General features: G+C 49.1%; 6 protein-coding genes and 1 long non-coding RNA gene across 7 annotated transcripts; 3 read left to right on the top strand and 4 right to left on the bottom strand.

Moving 5' to 3' along the window:
• Positions 1-30: 30 nt before the first annotated feature.
• LOC111073460 (protein KIAA0100) lies at positions 31-7,974 on the bottom strand. The gene is made up of 10 exons (XM_022365760.2): positions 7,815-7,974; positions 7,617-7,740; positions 7,019-7,552; positions 6,670-6,948; positions 6,463-6,606; positions 4,300-6,395; positions 3,747-4,227; positions 2,646-3,684; positions 485-2,592; positions 31-410 (listed from the first exon to the last, which is right to left on the bottom strand). The coding sequence occupies exons 1-10, from the start codon at positions 7,865-7,867 to the stop codon at positions 348-350; spliced, it is 6,921 nt and encodes a 2,306-aa protein (XP_022221452.2). The 5' UTR covers positions 7,868-7,974; the 3' UTR covers positions 31-347.
• A 123-nt stretch (positions 7,975-8,097) lies between these two features.
• LOC111073454 (mediator of RNA polymerase II transcription subunit 4) lies at positions 8,098-9,120 on the top strand. Its single transcript, XM_022365757.2, has 2 exons — positions 8,098-8,407; positions 8,491-9,120. Exons 1-2 carry the CDS (start codon positions 8,171-8,173, stop codon positions 9,022-9,024), a joined length of 771 nt encoding a protein of 256 aa, XP_022221449.1. The 5' UTR covers positions 8,098-8,170; the 3' UTR covers positions 9,025-9,120.
• LOC111073457 lies at positions 9,121-9,772 on the bottom strand. Its single transcript, XR_002607706.2, has 3 exons — positions 9,675-9,772; positions 9,414-9,612; positions 9,121-9,354 (listed from the first exon to the last, which is right to left on the bottom strand). It is a non-coding gene; the product is annotated as an uncharacterized LOC111073457 (long non-coding RNA).
• Positions 9,752-13,447, top strand: LOC111073451 (cell division cycle protein 27 homolog). Its single transcript, XM_022365753.2, has 3 exons — positions 9,752-10,151; positions 10,268-10,343; positions 10,449-13,447. The coding sequence occupies exons 1-3, from the start codon at positions 10,128-10,130 to the stop codon at positions 13,130-13,132; spliced, it is 2,784 nt and encodes a 927-aa protein (XP_022221445.2). The 5' UTR covers positions 9,752-10,127; the 3' UTR covers positions 13,133-13,447.
• On the bottom strand, positions 13,221-15,479 carry LOC111073452. The gene has a single exon (XM_022365755.2). It carries the CDS (start codon positions 15,145-15,147, stop codon positions 13,627-13,629), a length of 1,521 nt encoding a protein of 506 aa, XP_022221447.2. The 5' UTR covers positions 15,148-15,479; the 3' UTR covers positions 13,221-13,626.
• On the top strand, positions 15,466-16,897 carry LOC111073453 (nuclear receptor coactivator 5). Its single transcript, XM_022365756.2, has 2 exons — positions 15,466-15,992; positions 16,058-16,897. The coding sequence occupies exons 1-2, from the start codon at positions 15,571-15,573 to the stop codon at positions 16,755-16,757; spliced, it is 1,122 nt and encodes a 373-aa protein (XP_022221448.2). The 5' UTR covers positions 15,466-15,570; the 3' UTR covers positions 16,758-16,897.
• LOC111073456 (39S ribosomal protein L50, mitochondrial) lies at positions 16,734-17,585 on the bottom strand. Its single transcript, XM_022365759.2, has 3 exons — positions 17,481-17,585; positions 17,311-17,420; positions 16,734-17,251 (listed from the first exon to the last, which is right to left on the bottom strand). The coding sequence occupies exons 1-3, from the start codon at positions 17,502-17,504 to the stop codon at positions 16,816-16,818; spliced, it is 570 nt and encodes a 189-aa protein (XP_022221451.2). The 5' UTR covers positions 17,505-17,585; the 3' UTR covers positions 16,734-16,815.
• Positions 17,586-17,940: the final 355 nt, after the last annotated feature.

The raw sequence follows: 17,940 nt of genomic DNA, 5'->3' as shown, positions 1-17,940 counted from the left end.
TTACCCCTCCCCGCCAAACACATAAATAGCTCCAAATATTAATAGATTTATAGATTTACATAGCATAATACTTGAGTGTCTGTGTATGTCTGAGTGCGTGATTGTAGTGTATAAATGTATCTGTTAATCTGTTAATGGGCCAAAACGCACTCGACATTCTTGTTAAATGGTTTAGATTGATTAAGATAAGTCCAGGTCCAGGGCCACGACCAGGGTCTGGGTCTGGGTCTGGGTCAGTACCGAGTTGCACATATGTATTTTCGTACATCCTTTGAACGTACAGTATAATAAATTTAAACTATATTCCAATGATATAGGAACAGCACCGAGTGGTAAATTCCTTGGGATCACTTTCCGCTTGATGAAAATTTAAAGACGCCGCCGCTCTTTTTCTGATTTCGGTTCTCGTTCTGGATAGAGGATGCAGAAGTAAGTTAAATCGCTGCATCGTATTTCAATTGGTAAGGAGATTAGATGGACTCACCAGCAGGCGATTGCCAAATAGCATTTTGGCCTTGTCCTCAGCCTCCTGCGGGGTGGCCCGCTCGCCGGCCGACAGAATGGGCTGACGTTGATGGATGTGCAGCTTCTGTTTGATGGCCTGCGAGAAGATCACGCGTCTGCTGACGGATTTCATGGCAAGCAAGAGGTCCAGCCAGGTCCAGGTCACATTATGATACTCGAGAGTAGGGATTACCAAGGAATAGTCTGTGATGTCCTCCAGATTCTTCTCCTTGTTGCCCTTGTAGCTGACGCGCACGGGCACCTCGGGTATCTTGATGTAGATGAAGAGTTTGTTCTTCTCGGCGCGCTCCTTCATCTTCTCCACGTCGTCCTTCTCGATTTTCACATAGAACTCGGAATCCTTGACGCTCTTCTTGCTCTTCCCCGAGCGCTTCGTCGACGCAGACGACGACGAAGACTTTGCCTGTAAACTCGTTGTGGATGCCGAACTGGTGGACGCGTTGTCGTCCAGCTCATCAATGACCTCCGTTTCGGATGCGTCGCGATCTGGGAAACAGAACTTCAGCATCGTGCTGTAGAACTTCTTGGTGATGGCTATGGTAATTGGCGCCACGTTGATCTCAAAGTGCTCCTTTACAGAGATGCCCCCGACGGGAGCCTTCTCCCGGCAGAAGATGCGCAACACCCGCTTGTGGGTGTCCACGGGCATGTCCTTCTGGATCTCAGTAGCAAGCAGAACATCGCGATAAATCTCACGGGGCAAGAGGTTCTCCATGCGTATGTTCCCCAGCTCCAGCAGGTGCTCCACCGAATCGTCGCTCTTCGACTTCTTCGTGTAGAGAAAGGCACTCAGAACCAGATCGGCTATGCCAATCTGGCCATCGGTCTCTGTGAGCCGCCACTGGGCGCGCTTGAAGCAGATCTCGTTGGCCCGCACCATGGTCACGGACTCGTCGGCCCGCACATTCGATATCTTGCTGAGCTGCGACAGCTGCGTCTCCTTGTAGCACAGCAGCATCATGTCGAGGTCCTCGCTGTACGTGTTGAGCTCCTCCTTGCTCTCACGGATCTGCTGCTGGACGCGGTCAAAGTCCAGTCGAAGCTCCAGGGTGTCGCCCTCCTCGATGCGCTCCTTGCTGATCATGTGTATGTCCTTCTCCAGCGAGCGGATCTTCATCAGCAGGCTCCGGATCACCGTCTGCTTCTGCTGAATGGGCCGCTTCTGATCCTCCGTGGAGTGCAGCTGCAGCTGGAAGCGCATCCTGGTCAGCTTCTCAGCCGCCTGCTTGCGCTGCGGCTCCACGTACAGCAGGAGATTGTTGACAATGTCCAGGATCATGGCATACTGCAGCGAGTTGGTGCAGACATCCAGGTCGTGGTGCATCAGGGTAAACGCGTCCACAGGATCGTCCTGCTTCTCCCAGGGCGACAACAGCTCCTCCGAGGGGGGTGGCGGCACCTCTGTGATGCTGTTCGGGTCGATGGCATCGCCATAGCTCACGTAGAAGAACTCGCACTTGCACTTGGACACGATCCTTTGCAGCTGCACGGGCTGAGCCTCGCCGGAATTGTCGCTCAGGAAAGCCCCGACCGTTTCAGAGACCACTCCGCCCACACTGCGGCCGCTGCCCACCAAATGGGAGATGTCCTCTGGAAGATTGTTGATAACCGTCTCGTCCTTGTCCTGTATGTTGTCCACCGTCAGCCACATGATCTCCTTCTCCAGCAGGGAGTTGTTGTCTCCCGCACTGACTGTCGCATAGTACTGCATGCACTCCAGCAGGCCCTTCCACGTGGTCTTCGAGATCAGCGAGCGATCCCGCCAGACAGGCCGATGCTCTCGCTGCAGTATCTCCGCCTTGGCGGCACTGATGATCACATAGCCTGAGGTCTCACAGCCCTTGAGCAGCACCTGGGAGTTGACCAAGCTTATCGACCAGTTCTCGTGTATCACGTCCTGGGAGGCGCACGCCTGCAGCCCCTGCAGCTGCAGTTCTCTGGACTGCGTGCTGTGGTCGTCGCTGTACACGTTGAACTTGTGGTCTGCCTCCGCAATGAGTTGCTGCAGCATAGCCGTGGCATGGATCTGGGCTGGTGGTTTCTTCAGCGATGTATTTGCATTGGCAACTGAAAAGCAGATCGGTCAGCCGGCTGCAATACCTAATCGGATTACTACTCACTTGGCAGGACCTCGGTGCTTGTGTTGGACAGCGTTATGGTGCTGTCGCTCCGCTTGTGCTTCATCACAGCCGAATTTCCGCCCTCCTTCCGGTAGCTCTTCACCGCTTCGGTGGATAGATTGTTCTTCAGCTTCTGCGACTTCATGAAGGAGTCGAACAGGGCAAAGGCCACGTCCCGATTGCTCTTGGTCCAAGCGCCCTTCAGGTCGTACACCACTAGCTTGTGGGTGGGCGTCGTGCACTTTGCCTTCACATCGTCCTCCGAAGTGGTGGCCGTGATGGGCATCAGGGCCTCGCGCCCATACGACACCTTGGCCACGCTCAGGAAGTAAAAGCGAACTATTTTGAAGGCGTCCGCAGCTGTCGCCAGATTCTCCGAGCTGCTGTCCATCTTCTCGGTCACAATGCTCTTCAGCCAGATCTCAGCATCATTCACTTCGCAGTTCATGTAGACCGTGGACCAGTCCGCACGCGGTCTGTGGATCAGCCCATCGTCAATGGGATTGAGTGTCAGACAGTATTCAGAGCTGAATGAGACCCGTCTGCCGTTCAACTGGAAGCCCTTGTGCAGGGCATGGGACATCCAGTAGAGCACCTGAAACTTGTGCAAACACATCTGCAGATTGGCCTTCTTGTAGTGGCGACTCAGTGGCTTCTTCTTCGGTCTGACATTGTTGAACACAGGACCGCGTCGCGTGGGCCGCGTCACCCCCGAAAGTATCAGCTGGAGGCTTTCAAACCAACGCAAGGTGCTGCCGTACAGCACCAGACTGGGAATATCGATCTCCACATCATCGCCGGCCTTTGGCTTGGTCTCGAACGATATCCAAATGTTGAGATTAAGCGAGCGGAAGGCACGGAACGAGTCGTGCACCTGGTTGCTCGAGTACTCGGGCAACTTGTTCGGGGCACAGGGCATCACAGCATGATGGTCATTCGGATTGGCCAGGCAGACCCAATTCAGCTTCACGGTCAGCTTTAGATTGGGGAAATGAAGCAGGCGGCAATCGTCATAGCGGGAGGCTGTTCGAACCGTGACCTGTAATCCGATTGGAATCAGAAACTGGAGAAATTACAGAGAGAGAACAGTATGCCACTCACATTCAGTTCTCCCTTGAACATAATCTTTGCATTCGTCAAGACAATGCCACAATTGTTCCACGTCAGCTCCATTTCCTCCGTGGTGTTGTAGGGGTCCAGCGATGCATGCAGCAGAATGGTAAATTGCTTGGCAATCAGCGTCAAACGACCGTGCAGCAGCAGGCGCAGCTTATCCCAGAACGGCAGCGGCGGAGAGGGGTCCTTCGAGGGAGCCGATATCTTCTCAAAGCTCAGATTGCACTGCGCCATCACGGGCTCCCAGCAGGCCCCGAAGGCATAGCTACAGCTCTCCAACTCGCAGTCAAAGTCGTGGTAGAACTTCAGCGAGGGCATGCTCCGCTGAATCACATTCGTCCCAAAAGGATCTCCCACCTCAATATGGACATCGCGCTTAGCTCGCTTCGAGCCCATTTGTTCGGCTCCACACAGATTTCCGTACAGACGCATGCTCTTCACATAGAACATTGGCTGCGGAAAGTCCCTGCAAAAAGAGTGCAATTCAGAAAATCAATACCAGAAGAAATATGAATGAAAAGCTTTGGTGGAGACCTACCTCAGCATGAACTTCCACTCTGTGCAGCTTATGTTGACGCCCCGACACCAGAGCGTGCTGAACTCCAGTCCCTCCTCTGGCCAGGGGCTCTCGTGGTCGATTTCTCGCATGGTTCGCGTCACATTGTCGTAGCCATGTATGGAGGTGTCTGCCATGGCCATGATCTCCACGTCAGTCATGATCCAGGCCAACAGGCGGGTGCGCACGGGACCACTCTCCCGAATCTTCTTCGAGCGCTGGATATAAATCTCCGAGTTCTTCTTAACCAGGTTCGCATAGAGGCTTTCGATGGTGCCGGCGGGCACGAGGAGCCGCTCAGAGCATAGCTCGGCAATCTTTTTATCGAACAGAGCCTTGCGCTTGAGGCTCTCCAGGTACTCGTCGACCAGCAGCACATAGTTGTCGCGGAGCTTCACCTCGAATGGATCGTCGCTGATCTCCAGCAGGAACTCTTTGATCTTGATCACCAAATCACTCGGTAGCGGCGAGTCCACGGTGAATGGTTTCTTCTTGTAGTTGTGCACCAGTTTGAGCCACTTGAAGTGAGACACGCACTCGCTGTTAATGGCATTGTAGAAGTCGTGGTCGTACGGAAATATGGCCTTAAACGACCCAATGGTCGTCACCCAGACCCTGTTAGAGGGCAGCTGAAAGCCAGGAAAGTTGAGACGCTCGTGGGTCAAGGCGTCGATGCGCGGCAACGACTGCATGTCCAGTTCCTTCACTGTGAAGATGTGCTGATCGTCGATCTTGACAAACACATTCTCCGCATAGATGATATGCCGCTCCTTGTGACTAAAGAAGAGGCCCTCCACAAAGAACTGCACCGAATGACGCTCCGACAGCTTCAGCTCGCAGATAGTGCTACGTTCTGCGGATAGCTCTATCACAAGTCCGCCCCGGGGTCCCTTCGGAGTCGCGGGAGTCGGCGAGGTCTGTGCGGCAGTCGCTGGCAAGACTAGCTCCGCCTTCAGATCCTTCATATCCCGCACCAAGGTGAGCAAGTGCATGTGCAGATTCGAGTTCCACATGGCCTCCGTGTTGCAGGGTATATAAATAGACAGATTGCCCATTGTGCCCGCTACTTGTTCATGCTCTAGACGGATCATCTTGCAGGTGGCAAACACGTCCGAAAAGTCGGTGAGGCACAACGAAGAGGCGGTCATGGAACGCATTATGGCCATCTGGAATTCCTCCAGCTTGAGCGTGGTGAAGAGCTGCGACCGCGTCAGGTTGATTTCCGAGAAACTGAGCAGCATGTAGACATTGTGATGGTTCACAAAATATGCCGTAATGTCCTTGACCTTAACAGATACGCGCAGCGAGGTAGATGATGGCTCGGACGGGGCCGGATGCACTCGTATTTGCTGGCGTTGCTGCTCGGAAGATCTTCTTGGTTCCATTCCCCTGTACTGGCGCAGGCATTCCACGGACTTGACCACAAACTCCGCCAGCTGCATGCTGTACTCCGTGCGAAAGGTGTGAACGGAAATGTCCAGTTTGGTGGTATTTGCATACGAGCAGAGCTTGACGAGGCTCACGCCCAGAAAGAACGGGGAGCCCGGCGAGTGGGTCTTCTTCAAGTTGTTTGTGTCGTTGATGGAGTTGCCCAGATTGGACCAGAGCGTCTCCACCATCAGCTCCATGCTCCATTGACGTTGGTTCAGGAGTAGATTCAGAAACTTGTTGCCATAGAAAGAGCTGCGCTTCTCCTCGATCTGTTCCAACAAGAACCGCGTGTGGCTGACGCTCATGGCTATGTGCTCGTCCTCCAGCTTCATTAGCAGAGACACATTAAATAGCTCCGCACAGCCTTTGACCACAATGCGCTGCATAATCCATTCGAGAACGCCACTGCTCTCGCCCCCGCGGCGCTGCTTCTCTCGCAGGCAGCTCTCCGCTGCCTTGTCCAGGTACAGATGATCAGGCAGGGACTTTTGTTTGTGCAATAGCTGCAGGGCATTCAGTTGCTGCTGATTGCTGGACCGCTGGCGGGCCAGGAAATTGTTGTTGACAAAGTCATAGATCTCGCTGTGGTTGTAGATGATTTGGAATGTCTTTAGCTTCACATACAGATTGAAGATGTCTTCCTCCAGCTAAAAGGAAAACAGATATGGTTCATTTACAGAGCTATGCACTCTCAAATTGCCACAGGGGACTTGCCACAGAGTCTATGGTGAACTGCTCGACGAACAGAAGCTTCTCGTATTTGGTATCAATGTCCAAATGCTTGAACACCAGCTTGGCCAGCATTGATGGCAGCAAAGTCTTTGCGTCCCTCACATTAGAATTGAATTTCCCCGTAATCTGTAATAAATATGGGACATACGTATAGTCCACTATAAATGTTAATGGGTTTGATCTGCTTACGTGAAACAACTGCAGCTTGGCGCTAAAATCATTTTGCGAGTTCTCCTTGACGGCCGAAAAGGTGGCTGCCTTGATGCTAAAATTAAAGTTCTTTGGTATAATGGGTGCCAGCTTCTCGTAGTTGTCATTGTCATAGGCGGAGCTACTGGGTGGCTTGAATGCGTCCTGCAGGCGCTTGGACGGCTGGCCAGGCGTTGTCTTCTCCTTGGCTTCACTGAGGAAGTCATACAATCCTCCATGTATCACGGATTTGGCATTGTTGATGACCAGACTCAGCGTCTGTCGAGGGAATGGCTCGTATAGGCTATAGCTAAACAGTGACCAAAGGTCTACGCAACGGGCTACTTACATCCATGGATAGAGGTCCCTGGGCAAAGAGCGACGCATCCAGGGTCACGTCAAAGCTCACTTCGCCCAGACACGGCCGAATATTGTTGAGATTCTCCAGCGACTGGCGGCGGGAACTGCAATGCCTTAGCATTTTTGCTTGGGCCTCACTCAGGGCCGCATTGACAAGCAGAACTCGGGCATTCTGCACAATGCTTCCATCCAGATGCAACTCCTTCGCTGTGGCATGAATGAACCAACCCGGATCGAAATCATTGTTCATCAGCACCACCGAAATGTTGTTTATGTGCACGGCCATAAACTGGGCAATGGTTATGATACTCGCTGGAACCTTGGACTCTCGAAAATCAGGCACGCCCTTGGCCGCGCCTTCCTTGACCCTATGTGCCTTGGGGGTCTCAACGCAATCGTCGCTGTCCTCATTGTTGCGTCTCGGTATGTCCTTGTTGATGCGTATGTCACGGATGTAGATGGAGAGCAGCTTGGTCACCTCGGTTGTGAAGAAACTGCTGCGCAGGCATACCTCCTCGATTTGCTAAATGCACAATATCGTAAGCATTACGAATACGAATGGATATCATTGATCGAAATCGACTTACCACACCGAATCCACTCTTCTGGATGTTAACATTCTTGAGCGAAAAGTAAGGCGAAAGGCGCCCGATGCGTACTCTGACCCGAAAGCGCTTCACCAAATACCAGCTAATGCCCGCTGGCAAAATCCTAATCAATAGAAAAGTGAGTAATAATGGGTCTGGTCGGTCAGGGTCGGTGGCGCGACGCTGCGCTGCACTCACCAATACACCAGGACAAAAATAGTAAAGCAGAATATTAGCAGATGAAGCATCATGCTTATGGCTCAACAACCATAGTGCCTCAATAAGCCAGAGTTTTGAAGTGGAGCGGTGGTCCGGTTATATGTTTATTTATGAAATTTATTTATTTATCAAACATGATGCGGAAATATACCGTAATATACCAAATAATTTATAAAATATACTATATTCTATACCGAGAGAAATATACGCGGTTTTTTTTGGTCGATCTGGTGGCATCACTATGAATATATATCGTATATGATACCATCCCTAGCCTGTGGAAAATAAACAACTTCTTTAGCAAAATTGCTCAAATCTAAAAACGAGGCGTAAATATGTCGTTTCACTTGAGTACCAAGGAGCGTCTGCTCCTGCTCATCGACGACATTGAAATGATCGCAAAGGAACTGATCGAGCAGGCGCACCAAAAGATATCCAGCACGGATCTTGGCGACTTACTCGACTTGTTGGTGGCCAAAGACGAAGAGTTTCGCAAAATGCTGGAGCTGGCCGAGGAGCAGGCCAAAGTGGAGGATGCCATGGACAAGCTGCGTGCCAAGGTCGAGGTGCACGTAAGTACAAATGATAGATTGATTACTGGAGTGCCGTTCCTGATTTTGTCCCTGCATTCCTCTGCTCCGCTCCACTTGAATAGGACCGGGAAATACAAAAGCTACAAAAGTCGCTTAAGGATGCGGAACTTATACTCTCCACCGCTATTTTCCAAGCTCGTCAGAAACTGGCCAGTATTAACCAGGCCAACAAACGACCGGTGTCCTCAGAGGAGCTCATCAAATACGCGCACCGCATCAGCTCAGCGAACGCAGTGAGCGCTCCTCTCACGTGGTGCATCGGTGACCTGCGTCGCCCATATCCTACGGATATTGAGATGCGCAATGGTTTGCTGGGCAAGTCGGATCAAAACCTTAATGGCGGTCCGGTGCCACATCAGAACAGTGGCCTCACACCAGATGTTCAGCGCGGATTATCTGGCCCTGGTGGAGCCGGCACCGGAGGAGCTGGTGAAGTGCCGAATGCCTTCCAAAACCAATTCAATTGGAATCTTGGGGAATTGCACATGACAATGGGTGCTTCCGGCAACTCGGTAGCGCTGGAGACACGTGCTCAAGATGATGTGGAAGTTATGTCCACCGACAGTTCCAGCTCAAGTTCGAGTGACTCACAATAGGTTTGAAGAAAAGGCAGCATGTAACTTATTAGTATTTTTTATTATTATATAGCGTAAAAATAGTTCGTAGGAACATTTATAATTAATTAATTATAATAATTAATACACTATATGATTATATCCATTGTTAACCGACTTTTATCTCTTCTCTATTTATGACATATGAACGGTGCCATTTCCGCCGGATGCGCTGTTAGGCGTTAACATATATTTTAAATAAAAAGAAATATAAAGATATTTATACACTCTTCATTTGTACTATTGTGCCAGGGTCGACATCGTGATTTCTGCCGCAGAGAAGGAAACTTTAGTCTTAATTTATTAAGGCAGCTTGGAAAACAAATTTAACATTAGCTAATCGGTATAATAGGGTATACACAAGTACATACGCATAGCAGAAACTTTGTTGACCAGCAACAATGACGTCACATTCCGTACACACTGACATTTTATGTTTTTACTTGTTTTCGTTGAATCCTATATTGTGTAGAAGTCAATAGAGAGGAGTCCTTGAAATTAGCTAATCCCGTGGGAATTGATTTATCAATCGGATAAAATTATGTGTGTGGTGCTGAGGGTCTTAGCTAGCTAGTAATATTAAATCGAATATCAAAATCGAGGAATATCAACGAATCCGTCAGTATATTTACAGTATATTTTGAAAATGATAAAGTATATTTCGGTATATTTCTGAGGGTTTGACGGTATATTTTATCAATAAATACACTGCAGTTCACGCGTTTGACGTTTTTTGGCGTTTTTATTACTTTTACTAGAGGCTTGACTTTTTTTTGCTTTTAAAATGGAGGTGCAGCGTGTTTTATCTAACTAAAATGTGGCGAAGGTGTAGTTTAATGTTGGTGCATATAGCTAATTTAACTCGTGCGTGTGTATACCCAACGCAAAGGCCTTGAAAAGATTGTCAAAAATTTTGTGCCCCGAGTACGAAGAAGCGAAGAAGCAGCAGAGGCGACTCAAAACTCAAACCAATTGCAATTTACTAAAGTGGTCAGGGAGCCACCGAGCCGAGCCACCACTGCATTCAAGTTACACACACAACCCTTTCCATAATCCAAATAAGTTTACCCCAAACAAAACCAAACATGATGATTCAGGAGCCAGTTCAGGTAAATCAATAGCATAAAACATATGCAGAAAAGAAAGGCAGAAAACCATTGATTTTAAACTCTCTCTGTCTCTCTCCCTCTCTCTCTTTACCTGCCCCTTTTCGCCAATCATGCAGGCAGCCATATGGCATTGCATGAACTACTACGACCACAAAGATGCTGTCTTTTTGGCGGAGCGCCTGTGCTCGGAAGGTATGTAATGTTGCTGCTGGCTGGCGCTGGCGGCCTTGGCGTGTGTGTCAAGGCTCTTCGTGTGGCTGTGTATCCAATGGTTTATTCGCTCTATTTTACTTGCAGTGGAATGCGACGAGACGATATTTCTACTGGCAACCAGCTACTTTCGCTCCAATCTCGTGCACCAGGCCTATTGGCTGCTCAAGGAGAAGGCACGTCGCTCGGCCCAGTGCCGTTTCCTGCAGGCCAAGTGTGCCTACGAGCTGAAGAAGTTTGCCGAGGCTGAGAGCGCCCTGATAACCACTGGCTTTGCGGACGCGAAAAATTTCGACGAGCTCCAACGTGACTTTGGGGAGCTGGCCTGCTTTGCCTACCAGCTGATAGCCCAAATTTGCATAAAGACCGAGCGCAACAAGCTGGCCGTAACTGCCCTTAGACGGGCCCTGAAGCTGAACCCCTTTTTGTGGCACTCCTTCGCTGATCTGTGCCTGCTGGGCCAGGACATGGACACTGCGTCAATATTCCAAATCCACAGCACGGATGTGTTCAACACCTGCCAAGGCAGCAGTGCCAATGCAACTTCCATGGTGCTATTCGGCAACGAGCAGCAGCAGCAGCAGGTACAGCAAACGGCTCTGGATAATCTACTCACGAATATAAGCAATAGCTCCAATTACGTTTGGACCACACCGGTGGATCATCACCAGCAGCAGTCACAGCAGCAACCACAGAATCAGAATCAGCACCAGCTTGGGATAAACAACAACAGCAGCAACCTGATGACGCCCATCAACAATAACAACATCAACAACAATCTCAACAGCTCCATGAGCATGCTCCGTGGCGGAGGAGCTCCCCAAAACTCCAGCATGCTGGCGATGCTGGAGGATACGCCCATGGGCTGTCCCCAAGAGACGGGTCAGCCGCAGCAGCTGCATCAGCAGCAGAGTCAATTGTACGATGTCAGCAGTGGCACTCCGTTCCGCAAACAATTCAAATACCTATCCACCATCTCGCCCACCACTCCCAGCTTTGGCGTTTGGCCCTTGACTAGTCCCTGTACTGGGAGCGATGGATCCTTCATCGGAGGCGGTGGCACCGGCAATGGAACCCACACTCCAGTCATGAATATCACTTATTCCCCCATGCCCCAAATGCTGGTCGAAGTCAACCAGGAGCCCAAGATGATGGGCAAGAAGCTAAAGACGCATGTGGGGGGACTGATAAGCCGCAAGGACAGCAGCAGCAACAAGCCCGCCGTTTTCACCCAAGCCGGCAATATAACGCCGCGAACGCCCAACAATAATGTAGGCAATGGCAATAATCTTAATGTGCCGCCCAATCCCAACGCCGCTGTGCGCCGCAGCTCGCGCCTGTTCAGCAACTCTGCCTACTCTGTGAAGGAGAACAACAAGTCGCCGAATATAGCCAACAATAAGTTTGTGCAGCCACGGTCGCCGCCCAGGAAAACCAAGTCCCGCATGACGAAGATCTGCCTGAACAACGAGCTGATTGAGGAGAAGACCAGCCACTTGTCGGACAAGTTGAGCGAGAAGCAGGCGCGCAAGGAGAAGGTCGAGACCATTACGTCGGCGGGCAACAACAACAATAACCGCAGCGCCGCCGAAGAGGCCAAGGTGCTGCTCAACAATAGCCTGAACAATGCCCAGACCATGGCCCATCAGCTGCTGAGTCTGAAGAAGCAGTCAGCCGACGGACTCATGTCGCTGCTGCGCGACCTTGCCGAGGCCTACAAGCTGCTCTCCACGTTTCAGTGCAAGGCGGCCATCAAGCAGCTAGAGACAACGATACCAAAGCATCATTTGAATTCCAGTTGGGTGCAGTCCCTGATTGGCGTGTGCAGATACGAGATGAGGGACTACGAGGCCGCGGTGGTGCTCTTCGAGGGCATACACAAGGCGGAACCGTGTCGCCTGGACTACATGGAGATCTACTCGACATCCCTATGGCATTTACAAAAGGAGGTGGAGCTGTCCTCGCTGGCCCAGGACCTGATCAGCCAGAATAAGAGCAGTCCAGTTACTTGGTGTGTGTCCGGCAACTGTTTCTCCCTGCACAAGGAGCACGAGACGGCCATCAAGTTCTTCAAGCGCGCCGTCCAGGTGGATCCCGACTTTGTATACAGCTACACCCTGCTGGGCCACGAGCTGGTTCTTACAGAGGAGTTCGACAAGGCCATGGACTACTTCCGAGCGGCCGTCGTTCGAGATCCCAGGCATTACAATGCCTGGTTCGGCATTGGCACCATCTACTCCAAGCAGGAGAAGTACGAGCTAGCCGAAATCCATTACATGAAGGCCTTGAAGATCAATCCACAGAACTCTGTGATCCTGGTGCACATCGGGACGATTCAGTTTTACATGAAGAAGAAGGACCTGTCGCTGCAGACCCTCAACACGGCTGCCACGCTGGATCCGAAGAATCCACTGGCGCGATTCCATCGCGGCTCGATATACCACTCGCTGGGCAAGTACCAGGAGGCTCTTCGCGAGCTGGAGGAGCTCAAGGAGATTGTGCCAAAGGAATCTGTGGTGTTCTATCTCATTGGCAAAATACACAAGACTCTCGGCAACATGGATCTAGCCCTAATGCACTTCAGCTGGGCGACTGATCTCGATCCCAAGGGGGCCAACAATCAAATCAAAGATGCATTCGACTCGATGGCCCACCCCAGCTGCTGTACGGCCAACACGACTGCCCTCGATGTCGATCTCGAGCCCACATCCGAGCGATCCGATGACTCGACGCAAGCTCAGCAGGATGTCAGCTACGACAGTGACTATTAAATGGGTCTGTGACTCCTGTTGCGAAGCTGCGATGCTGATGCGGTTGTATATACATTTACGTTGAAACAAAACAAAGTAAAGCCACGATTGCTGCTGCCGATTGTCGTAGAAGTAGAAGAATGGGAAGGCAAACCAATTATTGAAGTATATTAAAGTCTAGATAACGTTTAGAATTAGTAATTTAAAATATACAACAAACAAAACAAAACAAACGTAAAAGGTTTAAACAAAATTGTGCACTCTGAAAGTCTAAGGCAAAATAACATAACATAAAAAAAAAAAAAAAAGGAAAAACAAACAGAAAAACTATACATATTAAATACCAATTAAAAGAATACAGAAAGAAATTGCTATATAAGCTTCCCGATACTTCTTTGTGGCCCAATGGCGCTCTCTCCATTGCTGACTTGGACCTTTCCTGTCCTGTCCCCACTCCTGTGCCTCCACAAAAGCAGAATTATCGAAAAACTAAACATTTGAAAATAAAGTAAAAATCAATCTTTGGTTGGCTTCTCCAGTTTCAGTGGCCAATTCAGTATCTGCTCGTGCGTGAGGCGCTGTGTCAGGTCGAGGACTGCCCGAAGGCGCACCAACTCGACATTCAACATCATGGCCATGGCCGGCAGGTGATCCTCGATGAGTATATACTGACGCGGGCTCTCGACGTTCAGAATGCAGCTGATGTTCTTGGTGCCAAATATCTCGCCAATAGAGTCGCTCAATGAGACCGTGCCAGAGCTCTCCGAGCCAGGATTGGGTGGCGAGAGTGAGCGCTCGGGGACGGTTGCTTTCTGCGGCCCTGCCACGGGAGTGAGCTCTGGTGTGGGGCACATTTCACGCAGCTGGACAGCTGGAGCCGCTCTGGGTCGCATGTGCATGTAGCTCCTGTCTCCAGCTCCCAGAGGGGGCAGCTGGTGTAAAAAATGTGCTGGATACTTGGGCGGCAGCTTCGAGCGAGACTGCTTGTGATGCGCTGACTCGTATCGTTCAAATGTGGATGATTTCTTATTTTTGCCTTGGGTTGAGGATCCCCCCTTAGACGGCTTTAAAGGAAGAACTTTTTGTGGAACATTGGAATTGTCTTCCTGTTGCTCGCAAATCGTTGCTCGTTGACTATAATCCTTGTATGCTCTTCCCAGTAGATGCAGTTGACTATCTTCAATAGGTGATGCAGTGGAGGGACACTGTTCCTGCATCACTTCTGGTTGCTGGCTTCTGGCTTGTGGTGGACCCTTACGTCCCTTTATGGGAACATCCTGCTCCACATGAGTACAATTCATTGGTAGTTCAGATCCAGCTCTAGGTTGTTCTTCAACTGTTTCTCCAAAACGCTGTGAAGCGCAAGGACCCTGATCTTGTTTAAAAAGATAAAGATGTTCTGTCTTGCCTTGAGTTGGAGTCTGGGCCTTCAGCTGCTTTAAAGAGATGTCGTCCTCGTTGTAAATCGAAGAATACAAAGATCGAATTGGAGGCTTTAAGTGCTCAACTTGAGTGGAATGTAGCTGGCTACACTCTGCATCTATTTCTTCAAACAGCTGGAGTGAGCTTTGCTCTGAAGTGGCAGGACGCTGCTCGGGATGGTCTCTTAGCTCATATTGTGAAGCTGACTTCACCACTTCTGATTGGCTCCTCTGTAGTTCATGGTAGAGGCTGATGCTTTTCTGGGGCTTTTTCCTTGTCCCTTGTGACGATGGTCGGCGACGCTTACGACGCTTTAGGGGAACAGCCTCCTTCACAAACATGGAACTCAATCGCCTTTTGACGGCCACTCGTTGTTCCTGGTGCACAATTTGAGGCAGCGGCTTCTGCTGACAAAGCGGTTGACTCCATTCCTCATCTGTTTCCTCGAACAGTTGCGGGGAACCAGCTTTTCTTAAAAATCCTGCTTTTGTTGTCAAGCGGCTTTCCTTTTCCATCAATCGTTGCGATCTGCGGAGTTCTACTTGTGATTCGGATAGAAGCTGAGATGCGTATGCTGTTACAGCCCGACCAGGCGATGGTGATATTTGATCCATATTTTAAAATATTACTTAATTATACACTATGAAAGAATATCCTTCATCTTCCGTTACGTTTATTGTAGCGCTGTTTTCGATTGATATCGTTCCTTCATTTCGCTATCGAAGAAGTGTTGCCATTTTAGCTCTTTTGTACTAATTCTGGCTATATTTAAGGTTCGATCGATAATAACATATACAATTTTCTATTAGTTTCTGTTATTTAACATGCATATTTAGCTATGTTTTTCTATTTTTGTTTTCCAAAATCATATTTTATACCTAAAATCCAGATATTTGGTATGTTTTCCGAAAATAAAGAAGCTATTTTTTCTGCTAAAAACTTAGTAGCCGTGTATCGAATTAGGGTCGCTCATCTCTAATAAACAAAATCCGGCTGGCCGATAAAAAGGTTTTTTTTTTGATCGTAAATAAATAAAAATGAACGAAGCGGATAATTATAATATAATAACAGATCCAGCTTTAGTGAAAAATCGTATATTTGTCGGAAATCTGCCAGTATGCACGCGCGAGGAGCTGGCCAGCATTTGCCTTCCGTACGGCGAAGTATTGGGTTCGGTGGTACAGAAAAATTTTGGATTCGTGCAGTTGGAATCAGAGGAGGTGGCCAACAAATGTGCAACAGCCCTAAACAAATCCACATTCAAGACAAAAATATTGAGAGTACGCAACGCAAACAACAGGGGCGCAAAGGGGGTGAATTCAAATGGAAATGCAAAGATGATGCCCCATATTCCTGTGGTGACAGTTCAAGGAGGCATTGTCATGTCAGCAGCTGCTGCAGCAGCCGGAGAACCAGTCATAAATGATTGCGAGATCATAGTGGTGAATCGGGATAATACGTGAGTTGTCTAGTCACTTGGCTAAGAACTAAACAGCAATTAATTCAATTGTATTATTTTTAAAGAAAATATGCGGAATATATAGAGCACCGGCTAAGGAATATGGGCATGCGAGTGGATGTTCTGTTTCCCAATGAGGATGTCATGTTGGGCAAGGTGTTGGCCAACATTTCATCTCGCGGCTGCCTCTACGCCGTGCTAGTTACACCCCAGCACGAATCTCTCAATAGCATTACAGTTAACATATTGTATGGGGTCCCTGCCGAGCATCGCAACATGCCGCTCGAGGATGCCGTTACACTAATCGCCACAGATTTTAGGCTGAAGGCTCAGCGCGATGCCGTGAACACCACAGCCATGCCAGCTTCGATGCCCCACCACCAAAGACGACATCCTGACCAGATGCAGCAACTGATCGACATGCTTGCAGACAATCGGCCGATGACGGCCTTGCAATACGAATGCATAATCAAATACCTGGAAGGGGAGCGACAGGAACAGCTGAAGAGGGAGGTGGGCGAGGCCAATGCCGCTGCCAAGCTTCAGGAGCCCGACCCGGAAATTGAGCTGCAGAAAAAAATTCTTAGTATTATGAACAGACCTGCGGTGACCGAAACGGGCGTAGAGCTAATGTATCCCAACCTGGAGGCGGTCAAGGAAGACAAACGACTCATGGAGCTACTGCGGGACGAGCGTGTAATGGCAGCAATGGAGACTATTTTCAACAACAACACTTTGATGGACGCTGTGGCTGAGTTTTTATAGGCCCTCAAACTTTATTAATAAAATATACACGGACTAACGAGCTCTAACAAAAGGTCTACTAAGGCCAAGACCGCTTGGCTTCATGTCCCTCGTATTTACCACGGTACTTCAGACCCGTCACCAGAGTGGAGCTCTTCGGGAACGCTGTCTTTCCATTGAATTTGGTATCGGTCTCGGGATTGAAACGCAAGTACTCGTACTGTATGTGCAAATTCTCTGGAAGATCTGTGCGCTTAAGAGCGTCCAAGGGCACAGTCGTATCCACAGGAGTCTCGTAAAATGCTATTACATCGGCAACGGTGCTGAGTTCATGCACCTGGGAGTTTGGAACTCCGTGCTGCAGTTCCTGAAAGCATGCCGATAGGAATTTAAACTTCTCGGAAAGATTGTCCAGCTTTCGATTGTCACTGGTCAACTGCAGCGAGCCAGCCACAGAGCGCACACGTTCCGCTGCATTGCTGGGGGGAGCATAGGGCTTGTGAGGCCGCAGAAACCTATACAGTAAAGTACTATAATTGTGAAAAAGAGTGCATAACATTCCGGAAATATTTACCCCTTTGCGGCAATTGATTCACCAATAGCTGCTAGTGTCTTGCTTTTAACGGGCTCCGATTTTTGTACCTTGGCCGCCGTGGCGAAATATTTCTGCATGTTAACGACAAGCTGATAGACACGATGTGTGTAAAGATTAATTAATGAATTATTAAAGTTATATATACTCACACTTTTACGTAAATTCGATGCCATTTTCCGTATGATAATTGTATTTTTAGTTGGGATTTTTAGATGATGGTATTTATTTTTTGTACTTGGTCACACTAAAACACGTTCAGTATATTCTACTAGCCTCATGGTATGTTTAGCGATGGGGTGGATGTTACATACATGCTTTGAATTTTATAAACTATTTTAAAAAGCTTCTTGGGCAGAAAGGAAACAAACAAAATTCCTTCATGAGAGATTGATGAAGTCTTTGTCATCCAGGCTGCAATGTATATGTATTTTGTATTTGATATGTAGCAAAAGTGTAGTTACCGTGTAAGAAAAAAGGACATTTTTGGTGACCTTCGATGTTTAAACCGTATTTTATAAGTAATAAGCCTTTAAAGTTAGCCAATCTTTGAGGAAATTGATTCGTCAATCGGATAAAATTATATGTTCAGTGATGAGAGTACTAACTAGC

This window comes from Drosophila obscura, unplaced genomic scaffold (genome assembly GCF_018151105.1).
Source record: "Drosophila obscura isolate BZ-5 IFL unplaced genomic scaffold, ASM1815110v1 contig_181, whole genome shotgun sequence".
In the NCBI taxonomy this organism is placed as follows: Eukaryota; Metazoa; Arthropoda; class Insecta; order Diptera; family Drosophilidae; genus Drosophila; species Drosophila obscura.
This window is presented reverse-complemented; position numbering and strand designations above follow the sequence as displayed.

Excerpts from the sequence above, each read along its gene's own strand:
- LOC111073456 (XM_022365759.2), bottom strand. The coding sequence starts at position 17,504 with ATGGCATCGAATTTACGTAAAAGT. Across the intron at positions 17,421-17,480 it reads CATCGAATTTACGTAAAAGT|CTTGTCGTTAACATGCAGAA; the intron begins GTGAGTATATAT and ends CGTGTCTATCAG. Across the intron at positions 17,252-17,310 it reads GAATCAATTGCCGCAAAGGG|GTTTCTGCGGCCTCACAAGC; the intron begins GTAAATATTTCC and ends TTTACTGTATAG.
- LOC111073454 (XM_022365757.2), top strand. The coding sequence starts at position 8,171 with ATGTCGTTTCACTTGAGTACCAAGGAGCGTCTGCTCCTGCTCATCGAC. Across the intron at positions 8,408-8,490 it reads GTGCCAAGGTCGAGGTGCAC|GACCGGGAAATACAAAAGCT; the intron begins GTAAGTACAAAT and ends CCACTTGAATAG.
- LOC111073451 (XM_022365753.2), top strand. The coding sequence starts at position 10,128 with ATGATGATTCAGGAGCCAGTTCAG. Across the intron at positions 10,152-10,267 it reads TGATTCAGGAGCCAGTTCAG|GCAGCCATATGGCATTGCAT; the intron begins GTAAATCAATAG and ends CCAATCATGCAG. Across the intron at positions 10,344-10,448 it reads GGAGCGCCTGTGCTCGGAAG|TGGAATGCGACGAGACGATA; the intron begins GTATGTAATGTT and ends TTTTACTTGCAG.
- LOC111073460 (XM_022365760.2), bottom strand. The coding sequence starts at position 7,867 with ATGATGCTTCATCTGCTAATATTCTGCTTTACTATTTTTGTCCTGGTG. Across the intron at positions 6,396-6,462 it reads AGTTCACCATAGACTCTGTG|CTGGAGGAAGACATCTTCAA; the intron begins GCAAGTCCCCTG and ends TTTTCCTTTTAG. Across the intron at positions 2,593-2,645 it reads AAGCACCGAGGTCCTGCCAA|TTGCCAATGCAAATACATCG; the intron begins GTGAGTAGTAAT and ends TCTGCTTTTCAG.
- LOC111073453 (XM_022365756.2), top strand. The coding sequence starts at position 15,571 with ATGAACGAAGCGGATAATTATAATATAATAACAGATCCAGCTTTAGTG. Across the intron at positions 15,993-16,057 it reads GTGGTGAATCGGGATAATAC|AAAATATGCGGAATATATAG; the intron begins GTGAGTTGTCTA and ends TTATTTTTAAAG.
- LOC111073452 (XM_022365755.2), bottom strand. The coding sequence starts at position 15,147 with ATGGATCAAATATCACCATCGCCTGGTCGGGCTGTAACAGCATACGCA.